General features: G+C 38.6%; 1 protein-coding gene across 4 annotated transcripts in view; it reads left to right on the top strand.

Moving 5' to 3' along the window:
* OIT3 (oncoprotein induced transcript 3) overlaps window positions 1–16,344 on the top strand; it is a 150,043-nt gene that overhangs the window by 102,933 nt on the left and 30,766 nt on the right. For all 4 annotated transcript variants that reach the window (XM_053691915.1, XM_053691914.1, XM_053691916.1 and 1 more), the window contains one exon: window positions 14,502–14,624. In XM_053691915.1, coding sequence (XP_053547890.1) covers window positions 14,502–14,624 — 123 coding nt within the window. The remainder of the gene's footprint in view (window positions 1–14,501; window positions 14,625–16,344) is intronic.

The following is a 16,344-nucleotide window of genomic DNA, read 5'->3' as shown; positions in this document are numbered from 1 at the left end:
TCTTGCAGCCCCAAATCCTGCAGCTATCAAATCATATAGCCCCCAAATCCCGCACCCCCCATATCCTGCAGCCCTCAAATCCTGCAGCTATCAAATCACACAGCACTCAGATCCTGCAGCTATCAAATCATGCAGCCCTCAGATCCTGCAGCTATCAAATCATACAGCCCTCAGATCCTGCAGCTATCAAATCATGCAGCCCTCAGATCCTACAGCTATCAAATCATACAGCCTCCCAAATACTACAGCTATCAAATCATACAGCCCTCAGATCCTGCAGCTATCAAATCATACAGCCCCCAAATCCTGCAGCTATCAAATCATACAGCCCCCAAATCCTGCAGCTATCAAATCATACAGCCCTCAGATCCTGCAGCTATCAAATCATGCAGCCCTCAGATCCTACAGCTATCAAATCATACAGCCTCCCAAATCCTGCAGCTATCAAATCATACAGCCCCCAAATCCTGCAGCTATCAAATCATGCAGCCCTCAGATCCTGCAGCTATCAAATCATACAGCCCCTAGATACTGCGCTATCAAATCATACAGCCCCCAAATACTGCAGCTATCAAATCATACAGCCCTCAGATCCTGCAGCTATCAAATCATACAGCCCCCAAATCCTGCAGCTATCAAATCATGCAGCCCTCAGATCCTACAGCTATCAAATCATACAGCCCCTAGATACTGCAGCTATCAAATCATACAGCCCCCAAATCCTGCAGCTATCAATTCATACAGCCCCCAGATCCCACAGACCCAAAATCCTGCACCCCAGATCCTGCAGCTATCAAATCATACAGACCCCAGGTCCTGAAGCTATCAAATCATACAACCCCCAGATCCTGCAGCTATCAAATCATATAGCCCCCAAATCCTGCAGCTATTTAATCGTACAGCCCTCAGATCCTGCAGCTATCAAATCATACAGCCCCCAGATACTGCAGCTATCAAATCATACAGCCCTCAGATCCTGCAGCTATCAAATCATACAGCCCTCAGATCCTGCAGCTATCAAATCATACAGCCCTCAGATCCTGCAGCTATCAAATCATACAGCCCTCAGATCCTACAGCTATCAAATCATACAGCCCTCAGATCCTACAGCTATCAAATCACACAGCCTCCAGAACCTGCAGCTATCAAATCATACAGCCCCCAAATCCTGCAGCTATTTATTCACACATCCCCCAAATCCTGCAGCTATTAAATCATACAACCCCAAATCCTGCAGCTATCAAATCATACAGCCCTCAGATCCTGCAGCTATCAAATCATACAGCCCTCAGATCCTACAGCTATCAAATCACACAGCCTCCAGAACCTGCAGCTATCAAATCATACAGCCCCCAAATCCTGCAGCTATTTATTCACACATCCCCCAAATCCTGCAGCTATCAAATCATACAGCCCTCAGATCCTGCAGCTATCAAATCATACAGCCCTCAGATCCTGCAGCTATCAAATCATACAGCCCTCAGATCCTGCAGCTATCAAATCATACAGCCCTCAGATCCTACAGCTATCAAATCATACAGCCCTCAGATCCTACAGCTATCAAATCACACAGCCTCCAGAACCTGCAGCTATCAAATCATACAGCCCCCAAATCCTGCAGCTATTTATTCACACATCCCCCAAATCCTGCAGCTATTAAATCATACAACCCCAAATCCTGCAGCATTCAAATCATATAGCCCCCAAATCCTGCATCCCCAGATCCTGCAGCCTTTTAAATCATGTAGCTATCAAATTATACAGCCCCCAAATCCTGCAGCTATCAAATCATATAGCCCCCAAATTCCGCACCCCCCAGATCCTATAGCCATCATATCCTGCAGCTATCAAATCATACAGCCCCCAAATCTTGTAGCTATCAAATCATACAACCCCCAAACCCTGCAGCTATCAAATCATACAGCTCCCAGATCCTGCAGCTATCTAATCATATAACCCCCAAATCCTGCAGCTATCAAATCATACAGCCCCCAGATCCTGCAGGCCTGAAATCCTGCTGCTATCAAATTATACAGCTCAGAAATCCTGCTGCTATCAAATTATACAGCCCCGAAATCCTGCAGCTATCAAATAATACTGCCCCAAATCCTGCAGCTATCAAATCATACAGCCCCCAAATCCTGCACCCCAGATCATGCAGCCCACAGATCATGCAGCTATCAAATTATACAGCCCCCAAATCCTGCAGCTATTTAATCATACAGCCCCCAGATCCTGCAGCTATCAAATCATACAGCCCCCAGATCCTGCAGCTATCAAATCATGCAGCCCTAAATCCTACAGCTATCAATTCATAGAGCCCCCAAATCCTGCAGCTATTTAATCACACAGCCCCCAAATCCTACACCCCCAGATCACGCAGCCTCCATATACTGCAGCCATAGGCACAGACCTAGGCCAAAATCCCCCCTCAGTAAATATCTAATGGAAAATTTCAGTTGTAACCTAGGCACCAAAGCAATGACAATAAAATAATAATAGATAACTAAATAATCCGCTAGAGACACTGGTGTGATCCTATGACATCATTTGTCTTTAGTGTTTTCCTGTTACTGATATCAGGGTACTTCATCAGACCTCAGTATTGTGTACAACCAGTCAGCCTTTTGCAAGAAGATACAAAGGGAAATCAGAAGCGATCCATAAACAGACAAGTGGTTTATTATTCAGAGTTGCTGTTATATCAGCCTGGTGCCAGATCACATGACGTGCACAATGACATGATACATGACTGTGTGTAACCCTCATATAATGACGTGCACAATGACATGATACATGACTGTGTGTAACCCTCATATAATGACGTGCACAATGACATGATACATGACTGTGTGTAACGCTCATATAATGACGTGCACAATGATATGATACATGACTGTGTAACCCTCATATAATGACATGTGCACAATGACATGATACATGACTGTGTGTAACCCTCATATAATGACGTGCACAATGACATGATACATGACTGTGTGTAACCCTCATATAATGACGTGCACAATGACATGATACATGACTGTGCAACCCTCATATAATGACGTGTGCACAATGATATGATACATGACTGTGTGTAACCCTCATATAATGACGTGCACAATGACATGATACATGACTGTGTGTAACCCTCATATAATGACGTGCACAATGACATGATACATGACTGTGTGTAACCCTCATATAATGACACGTGCACAATGACATGATACATGACTGTGTGTAACCCTCATATAATGACGTGTGCACAATGATATGATACATGACTGTGTGTAACCCTCATATAATGACGTGCACAATGACATGATACATGACTGTTTGTAACCCTCATATAATGACGTGCACAATGATATGATACATGACTGTGTGTAACCCTCATATAATGACGTGTGCACAATGACATGATACATGACTGTGTAACCCTCATATAATGACGTGTGCACAATGATATGATACATGACTGTGTGTAACCCTCATATAATGACGTGCACAATGATATGATACATGACTGTGTGTAACCCTCATATAATGACGTGTGCACAATGACATGATACATGACTGTGTAACCCTCATATAATGACGTGTGCACAATGATATGATACATGACTGTGTGTAACCCTCATATAATGACACGTGCACAATGATATGATACATGACTGTGTATAACCCTCATATAATGACGTGCACAATGATATGATACATGACTGTGTGTAACCCTCATATAATGACAAGCACAATGATATGATACATGACTGTGTGTAACCCTCATATAATGACGTGTGCACAATGATATGATACATGACTGTGTGTAACCCTCATATAATGATGTGCACAATGACATGATACATGACTGTGTGTAACCCTCATATAATGACGTGCACAATGACATGATACATGACTGTGTGTAACCCTCATATAATGACAAGCACAATGACATGATACATGACTGTGTGTAACCCTCATATAATGACAAGCACAATGACATGATACATGACTGTGTGTAACCCTCATATAATGACACGTGCACAATGACATGATACATGACTGTGTGTAACCCTCATATAATGACGTGCACAATGACATGATACATGACTGTGTGTAACCCTCATATAATGACGTGTGCACAATGATATGATACATGACTGTGTGTAACCCTCATATAATGACGTGCACAATGATATGATACATGACTGTGTGTAACCCTCATATAATGACGTGCACAATGATATGATACATGACTGTGTGTAACCCTCATATAATGACGTGTGCACAATGATATGATACATGACTGTGTGTAACCCTCATATAATGACGTGCACAATGTCATGATACATGACTGTGTGTAACCCTCATATAATGACGTGCACAATGACATGATACATGACTGTGTAACCCTCATATAATGACATGTGCACAATGACATGATACATGACTGTGTGTAACCCTCATATAATGACACGTGCACAATGACATGATACATGACTGTGTGTAACCCTCATATAATGACGTGTGCACAATGATATGATACATGACTGTGTGTAACCCTCATATAATGACATGTGCACAATGTCATGATACATGACTGTGTGTAACCCTCATATAATGACGTGTGCACAATGATATGATACATGACTGTGTGTAACCCTCATATAATGACGTGCACAATGACATGATACATGACTGTGTGTAACCCTCATATAATGACGTGCACAATGATATGATACATGACTGTGTGTAACCCTCATATAATGACGTGTGCACAATGATATGATACATGACTGTGTGTAACCCTCATATAATGACGTGCACAATGACATGATACATGACTGTGTGTAACCCTCATATAATGACATGTGCACAATGACATGATACATGACTGTGTGTAACCCTCATATAATGACGTGCACAATGACATGATACATGACTGTGTAACCCTCATATAATGACGTGCACAATGATATGATACATGACTGTGTGTAACCCTCATATAATGACATGTGCACAATGATATGATACATTACTGTGTGTAACCCTCATATAATGACGTGCACAATGACATGATACATGGCTGTGTGTAACCCTCATATAATGACGTGCACAATGATATGATACATGACTGTGTGTAACCCTCATATAATGACGTGCACAATGACATGATACATGACTGTGTGTAACCCTCATATAATGACGTGCACAATGATATGATACATGACTGTGTGTAACCCTCATATAATGACGTGCACAATGACATGATACATGACTGTGTGTAACCCTCATATAATGATGTGTGCACAATGATATGATACATGACTGTGTGTAACCCTCATATAATGACGTGCACAATGACATGATACATGACTGTGTGTAACCCTCATATAATGACGTGCACAATGATATGATACATGACTGTGTGTAACCCTCATATAATGACACGTGCACAATGACATGATACATGACTGTGTGTAACCCTCATATAATGACGTGCACAATGATATGATACATGACTGTGTGTAACCCTCATATAATGACGTGCACAATGATATGATACATGACTGTGTAACCCTCATATAATGACGTGTGCACAATGACATGATACATGACTGTGTGTAACCCTCATATAATGACACGTGCACAATGATATGATACATGACTGTGTGTAACCCTCATATAATGACGTGCACAATGATATGATACATGACTGTGTGTAACCCTCATATAATGACGTGTGCACAATGATATGATACATGACTGTGTGTAACCCTCATATAATGACGTGCACAATGATATGATACATGACTGTGTGTAACCCTCATATAATGACATGTGCACAATGATATGATACATGACTGTGTGAAACCCTCATATAATGACGTGTGCACAATGATATGATACATGACTGTGTGTAACCCTCATATAATGACACGTGCACAATGATATGATACATGACTGTGTGTAACCCTCATATAATGACGTGCACAATGATATGATACATGACTGTGTGTAACCCTCATATAATGACGTGCACAATGATATGATACATGACTGTGTGTAACCCTCATATAATGACACGTGCACAATGATATGATACATGACTGTGTGTAACCCTCATATAATGACGTGCACAATGACATGATACATGACTGTGTGTAACCCTCATATATTGACGTGCACAATGACATGATACATGACTGTGTGTAACCCTCATATAATGACGTGCACAATGATATGATACATGACTGTGTGTAACCCTCATATAATGACGTGCACAATGATATGATACATGACTGTGTGTAACCCTCATATAATGACGTGCACAATGATATGATACATGACTGTGTGTAACCCTCATATAATGACGTGCACAATGACATGATACATGACTGTGTAACCCTCATATAATGACGTGTGCACAATGATATGATACATGACTGTGTGTAACCCTCATATAATGACAAGCACAATGATATGATACATGACTGTGTGTAACCCTCATATAATGACGTGTGCACAATGATATGATACATGACTGTGTGTAACCCTCATATAATGACGTGTGCACAATGATATGATACATGACTGTGTGTAACCCTCATATAATGACGTGTGCACAATGACATGATACATGACTGTGTGTAACCCTCATATAATGACGTGCACAATGACATGATACATGACTGTGTGTAACCCTCATATAATGACGTGTGCACAATGACATGATACATGACTGTGTAACCCTCATATAATGACGTGCACAATGATATGATACATGACTGTGTGTAACCCTCATATAATGACGTGCACAATGACATGATACATGACTGTGTGTAACCCTCATATAATGACGTGCACAATGACATGATACATGACTGTGTGTAACCCTCATATAATGACGTGTGCACAATGATATGATACATGACTGTGTGTAACCCTCATATAATGACGTGCACAATGATATGATACATGACTGTGTAACCCTCATATAATGACATGTGCACAATGTCATGATACATGACTGTGTGTAACCCTCATATAATGACGTGCACAATGATATGATACATGACTGTGTATAACCCTCATATAATGACACGTGCACAATGACATGATACATGACTGTGTGTAACCCTCATATAATGACGTGCACAATGACATGATACATGACTGTGTGTAACCCTCATATAATGACGTGTGCACAATGATATGATACATGACTGTGTGTAACCCTCATATAATGACGTGTGCACAATGATATGATAAATGACTGTGTGTAACCCTCATATAATGACGTGTGCACAATGACATGATACATGACTGTGTGTAACCCTCATATAATGACACGTGCACAATGACATGATACATGACTGTGTATAACCCTCATATAATGACATGCACAATGATATGATACATGACTGTGTGTAACCCTCATATAATGACACGTGCACAATGATATGATACATGACTGTGTAACCCTCATATAATGACGTGCACAATGATATGATACATGACTGTGTAACCCTCATATAATGACGTGCACAATGACATGATACATGACTGTGTGTAACCCTCATATAATGACGTGTGCACAATGACATGATACATGACTGTGTGTAACCCTCATATAATGACGTGTGCACAATGACATGATACATGACTGTGTGTAACCCTCATATAATGACGTGCACAATGATATGATACATGACTGTGTGTAACCCTCATATAATGACACGTGCACAATGATATGATACATGACTGTGTGTAACCCTCATATAATGACAGGTGCACAATGATATGATACATGACTGTGTGTAACCCTCATATAATGACGTGTGCACAATGATATGATACATGACTGTGTGTAACCCTCATATAATGACACGTGCACAATGATATGATACATGACTGTGTGTAACCCTCATATAATGACGTGCACAATGACATGATACATGACTGTGTGTAACTCTCATATAATGACGTGCACAATGACATGATACATTACTGTGTGTAACCCTCATATAATGACGTGCACAATGATATGATACATGACTGTGTGTAACTCTCATATAATGACACGTGCACAATGACATGATACATGACTGTGTGTAACCCTCATATAATGACGTGCACAATGATATGATACATGACTGTGTGTAACCCTCATATAATGACGTGCACAATGACATGATACATGACTGTGTAACCCTCATATAATGACGTGCACAATGACATGATACATGACTGTGTGTAACCCTCATATAATGACGTGCACAATGACATGATACATGACTGTGTGTAACCCTCATATAATGACGTGTGCACAATGACATGATACATGACTGTGTGTAACCCTCATATAATGACGTGTGCACAATGACATGATACATGACTGTGTGTAACCCTCATATAATGACGTGTGCACAATGACATGATACATGACTGTGTGTAACCCTCATATAATGACGTGTGCACAATGACATGATACATGACTGTGTGTAACCCTCATATAATGACGTGCACAATGACATGATACATGACTGTGTGTAACCCTCATATAATGACATGTGCACAATGATATGATACATGACTGTGTGTAACCCTCATATAATGACGTGCACAATGATATGATACATGACTGTGTGTAACCCTCATATAATGACACGTGCACACAATGACATGATACATGACTGTGTGTAACCCTCATATAATGACATGTGCACAATGTCATGATACATGACTGTGTGTAACCCTCATATAATGACGTGCACAATGACATGATACATGACTGTGTGTAACCCTCATATAATGACGTGCACAATGATATGATACATGACTGTGTGTAACCCTCATATAATGACGTGTGCACAATGATATGATACATGACTGTGTGTAACCCTCATATAATGACAAGCACAATGATATGATACATGACTGTGTGTAACCCTCATATAATGACGTGCACAATGATATGATACATGACTGTGTGTAACCCTCATATAATGACGTGTGCACAATGATATGATACATGACTGTTTGTAACCCTCATATAATGACGTGTGCACAATGATATGATACATGACTGTGTGTAACCCTCATATAATGACATGTGCACAATGATATGATACATGACTGTGTGTAACCCTCATATAATGACGTGCACAATGATATGATACATGACTGTGTGTAACCCTCATATAATGACGTGCACAATGACATGATACATGACTGTGTGTAACCCTCATATAATGACACGTGCACAATGACTATGATACATGACTGTGTGTAACCTCATATAATGACGTGCACAATGATATGATACATGACTGTGTGTAACCCTCATATAATGACGTGTGCACCAATGACATGATACATGACTGTGTGTAACCCTCATATAATGACGTTGCACAATTGATATGATACATGACTGTGTGTAACCCTCATATAATGACGTGCACAATGATATGATACATGGACTGTGTGTAACCCTCATATAATGACACGTGCACAATGATATGATTACATGACTGTGTGTAACCCTCATATAATGACGTGCACAATGACATGATACATGACTGTGTGTAACCCTCATATAATGACGTGCACAATGATATGATACATGACTGTGTGTAACCCTCATATAATGACGTGCACAATGATATGATACATGACTGTGTGTAACCCTCATATAATGACGTGCACAATGACATGATACATGACTGTGTGTAACCCTCATATAATGACGTGCACAATGACATGATACATGACTGTGTGTAACCCTCATATAATGACGTGCACAATGACATGATACATGACTGTGTGTAACCCTCATATAATGACGTGCACAATGACATGATACATGACTGTGTAGTAACCCTCATATAATGACGTTGCACAATGACTATGATACATGACTGTGTGTAACCCTCATATAATGACAAGTGCACAATGACATGATACATGGCTGTGTGTAACCCTCATATAATGACGTGGCACAATGACATGATACATGACTGTGTGTAACCCTCATATAATGACGTGCAAATGATATGATACATGACTGTGTGTAACCCTCATATAAGACGTGCACAATGACATGATACATGACTGTGTGTAACCCTCATATTAATGACCGTGCACAATGACATGATACATGACTGTGTGTAAGCCCTCATATAATGACGTGCACAATCGACATGATACATGACTGTGTGTAACCCTTCATATAATGACGTGTGCACAATGACATGATACATGACTGTGTGTAACCCTCATATAATGACGTGCACAATGACATGATACATGACTGTGTGTAACCCTCATATAATGACGTGTGCACAATGACATGATACATGACTGTGTGTAACCCTCATATAATGACGTGCACAATGATATGATACATGACTGTGTGTAACTCTCATATAATGACACGTGCACAATGACATGATACATGACTGTGTGTAACCCTCATATAATGACGTGCACAATGATATGATACATGACTGTGTGTAACCCTCATATAATGACGTGTGCACAATGATATGATACATGACTGTGTGTAACCCTCATATAATGACGTGTGCACAATGATATGATACATGACTGTGTGTAACCCTCATATAATGACATGTGCACAATGATATGATACATGACTGTGTGTAACCCTCATATAATGACGTGCACAATGATATGATACATGACTGTGTGTAACCCTCATATAATGACATGTGCACAATGATATGATACATGACTGTGGTGTAACCCTCATATAATGTCATGTTGCACAATGATATGATACATGACTGTGTGTAACCCTCATATAATGACATGTGCACAATGATATGATACATGACTGTGTGTAACCCTCATATAATGACGTGTGCACAATGATATGATACATGACTGTGTGTAACCCTCATATAATGACATGTGCACAATGAAATGATACATGACTGTGTGTAACCCTCATATAATGACATGTGCATCAATGACATGATACATGACTGTGTGTAACCCTCATATAATGACGTGTGCACAATGATATGATACATGACTGTGGTGTAACCCTCATATAATGACGTGCACAATGATATGATACATGACTGTGTGTAACCCTCATATAATGACATGTGCACAATGATATGATACATGACTGTGTGTAACCCTCATATATTGTAGTGCACAATGACATGATACATGACTGTGTGTAACCCTCATATAATGACGTGCACAATGACATGATACATGACTGTGTGTAACCCTCATATAATGACACGTGCACAATGATATGATACATGACTATGTGTAACCCTCATATAATGACTGTGCACAATGACATGATACATGACTGTGTGTAACCCTCATATAATGACGTGTGCACAATGATATGATACATGACTGTGTGTAACCCTCATATAATGACGTGCACAATGACATGATACATGACTGTGTGTAACCCTCATATAATGACGTGCACAATGATATGATACATGACTGTGTGTAACCCTCATATAATGACGTGCACAATGATATGATACATGACTGTGTGTAACCCCTCATATAATGACGTGCACAATGATATGATACATGACTGTGTGTAACCCTCATATAATGACGTGCACAATGATATGATACATGACTGTGTGTAACCCTCATATAATGACGTGTGCACAATGACATGATACATGACTGTGTGTAACCCTCATATAATGACACGTGCACAATGACATGATACATGACTGTGTGTAACCCTCATATAATGACGTGCACAATGACATGATACATGACTGTGTGTAACCCTCATATAATGACATGTGCACAATGATATGATACATGACTGTGTAACCCTCATATAATGACATGTGCACAATGATATGATACATGACTGTGTGTAACCCTCATATAATGACGTGCACAATTACATGATACATGACTGTGTGTAACCCTCATATAATGACGTGCACAATGATATGATACATGACTGTGTGTAACCCTCATATAATGACTTGCACAATGACATGATACATGACTGTGTGTAACCCTCATATAATGACGTGCACAATGATATGATACATGACTGTGTGTAACCCTCATATAATGACGTGCACAATGACATGATACATGACTGTGTGTAACCCTCATATAATGACTTGCACAATGACATGATACATGACTGTGTGTAACCCTCATATAATGACGTGCACAATGATATGATACATGACTGTGTGTAACCCTCATATAATGACGTGTGCACAATGACATGATACATGACTGTGTGTAACCCTCATATAATGACACGTGCACAATGATATGATACATGACTGTGTGTAACCCTCATATAATGACACGTGCACAATGATATGATACATTACTGTGTGTAACCCTCATATAATGACACGTGCACAATGACATGATACATGACTGTGTGTAACCCTCATATAATGACGTGCACAATGACATGATACATGACTGTGTGTAACCCTCATATAATGACGTGCACAATGATATGATACATGACTGTGTAACCCTCATATAATGACGTGCACAATGATATGATACATGACTGTGTGTAACCCTCATATAATGACGTGTGCACAATGACATGATACATGACTGTGTGTAACCCTCATATAATGACGTGTGCACAATGATATGATACATGACTGTGTGTAACCCTCATATAATGACGTGTGCACAATGACATGATACATGACTGTGTGTAACCCTCATATAATGACGTGCACAATGATATGATACATGACTGTGTGTAACCCTCATATAATGACGTGTGCACAATGACATGATACATGACTGTGTGTAACCCTCATATAATGACGTGTGCACAATGACATGATACATGACTGTGTGTAACCCTCATATAATGACGTGTGCACAATGACATGATACATGACTGTGTATAACCCTCATATAATGACGTGTGCACAATGACATGATACATGACTGTGTGTAACCCTCATATAATGACATGTGCACAATGATATGATACATGACTGTGTGTAACCCTCATATAATGACGTGTGCACAATTATATGATACATGACTGTGTGTAACCCTCATATAATGACGTGCACAATGACATGATACATGACTGTGTGTAACCCTCATATAATGACGTGCACAATGACATGATACATGACTGTGTGTAACCCTCATATAATGACACGTGCACAATGACATGATACATGACTGTGTGTAACCCTCATATAATGACGTGCACAATGATATGATACATGACTGTGTAACCCTCATATAATGACGTGTGCACAATGATATGATACATTACTGTGTGTAACCCTCATATAATGACTTGCACAATTATATGATACATGACTGTGTGTAACCCTCATATAATGACGTGCACAATGATATGATACATGACTGTGTGTAACCCTCATATAATGACACGTGCACAATGATATGATACATGACTGTGTGTAACCCTCATATAATGACGTGCACAATGATATGATACATGACTGTGTGTAACCCTCATATAATGACGTGCACAATGATATGATACATGACTGTGTGTAACCCTCATATAATGACGTGCACAATGATATGATACATGACTGTGTGTAACCCTCATATAATGACGTGCACAATGATATGATACATGACTGTGTGTAACCCTCATATAATGACGTGCACAATGATATGATACATGACTGTGTGTAACCCTCATATAATGACGTGTGCACAATGACATGATACATGACTGTGTGTAACCCTCATATAATGACGTGTCAGGCCTGTGATAGGTCAGTTACTGCTGCAATGTGACTAATGCTGTCTCTGGCAGCCAGAGGGTTAAAAAAACACTTCAAATCTATCTGATCGTGTGCCTCTAACAGATTTGTTGAGGATGGAATTTTTATGAGTGTTCTTTCTGGATATTAATATTCCTGTCCATCCCGGAGCAACATAATCTCCGTTTCTATAGAATATTTAAAAAAAAGTACATCACTTAACTTCAGAAGAAAATAACCTTGAGAAATGCACAGAAGCGTTTATTGCTGAGGGATCCCCAGTGCTGCAGGTTCATAATATTTTATTTTTCTGCCGGCTGCTGTTAGATTGGCACTGTGTGTCCCTTGGTTTAGTTCAATATAACCAAAATAATATAAAGTACAAAAGAGAACCTCAGATTGCATTTGGTGTAATCACAGTATGTGTGTGTGTGCCTATGTGTGTGTGTGCGCCTATGTGTGTGTGCGTTCATCTGTGTGTATGTGCATGCATTTTTGTGCGTGCGTATGTGTGCATGTATGTGTGTGTGCATGTGTGTGTATGTGTATACTATGTTCATATGTCTGCGTGCATGTATGCGCATGTTTGTGTGTATGTGTATACTATGTTCATATGTGTGCGTGCATATGTGCATGTATGTGTGTTTGTGTGTGTGTGTGTGTGTGTGTATGAAATTTGTTGAGATTGGATTTTTTTTAAATATCTCTCTTTTTATTCTTTATCAGAAATTCAGGGTTGCCACATCAACAATGGTGGCTGCAGCCACACATGTTCCACTGTTGGGGACAGATACCAGTGTCAGTGTCCGCGAGGCCTCATCCTGGCTGAAGATAACCGCACCTGCCAGGGTAAGTCAATAAATTAGCTTGTTTTACTCAGGGGTCAAGTCCTACAAAAAAAAAGGGAACTCACCAAGGCTTCCACCCCATCCCTACAATACCCCGACAAATATATGTATATATACACACACACACACACACACTGCATTTATATGTATATATACACACACACACACACACACTGTATTTATATGTATATATACACACACACACACACATACTGTATTTATATGTATATATACACACACACACACACACACTGTATTTATATGTATATATACACACACACACACACACTGTATTTATATGTATATATACACACACACACACACACACACTGTATTTATATGTATATATATATACACACACACACACTGTATTTATATGTATATATACACACACACACACACACACACTGTATTTATATGTATATATATACACACACACACACTGTATTTATATGTATATATACACACACACACTGTATTTATATGTATATATATACACACACACACACTGTATTTATATGTATATATACACACACACTGTATTTATATGTATATACACACACACACACACTGTATTTATATGTATATATACACACACACTGTATTTATATGTATATATACACACACACACTGTATTTATATGTATATATACACACACACACTGTATTTATATGTATATATACACACACACACTGTATTTATATGTATATATACACACACACACTGTATTTATATTTATATATATATACACACACACTGTATTTATATGTATATATATACACACACACTGTATTTATATGTATATATATACACACACACACTGTATTTATATGTATATATATATACACACACACACTGTATTTATATGTATATATACACACACACACTGTATTTATATGTATATATATACACACACACACACTGTATTTATATGTATATATATACACACACACACTGTATTTATATGTGTATATATATACACACACACACACTGTATTTATATGTGTATATATACACACACACACACTGTATTTATATGTATATATACACACACACACACACACACTGTATTTATATGTATATATATACACACACACACACTGTATTTATATGTGTATATATACACACACACACACACACACTGTATTTATATGTGTATATATATACACACACACACTGTATTTATATGTGTATATATACACACACACACACTGTATTTATATGTATATATACACACACACACACACACACTGTATTTATATGTATATATATACACACACACACACACGCACTGTATTTATATGTATATACACACACACACACACTGTATTTATATGTGTATATATACACACACACACACTGTATTTATATGTGTATATATACACACACACTGTATTTATATGTATATATACACACACACACACACACTGAATTTATATGTATATATACACACACACACACTGTATTTATATGTATATATACACACACACACTGTATTTATATGTATATACACACACACACACTGTATTTATATGTGTATATACACACACACACACTGTATTTATATGTGTATATATATATACACACACACACACTGTATTTATATGTGTATATATACACACACACACTGTATTTATATGTATATATACACACACACACACACACACACACTGTATTTATATGTATATATACACACACACACACACACTGTATTTATATGT

The sequence above is a fragment of the Bombina bombina genome, chromosome 9, assembly GCF_027579735.1.
Source record: "Bombina bombina isolate aBomBom1 chromosome 9, aBomBom1.pri, whole genome shotgun sequence".
NCBI classification, from domain to species: domain Eukaryota; kingdom Metazoa; phylum Chordata; class Amphibia; order Anura; family Bombinatoridae; genus Bombina; species Bombina bombina.
The sequence above is the reverse complement of the archived record's forward strand: the minus strand, read 5'-3'. Positions and strand labels throughout refer to the sequence as shown.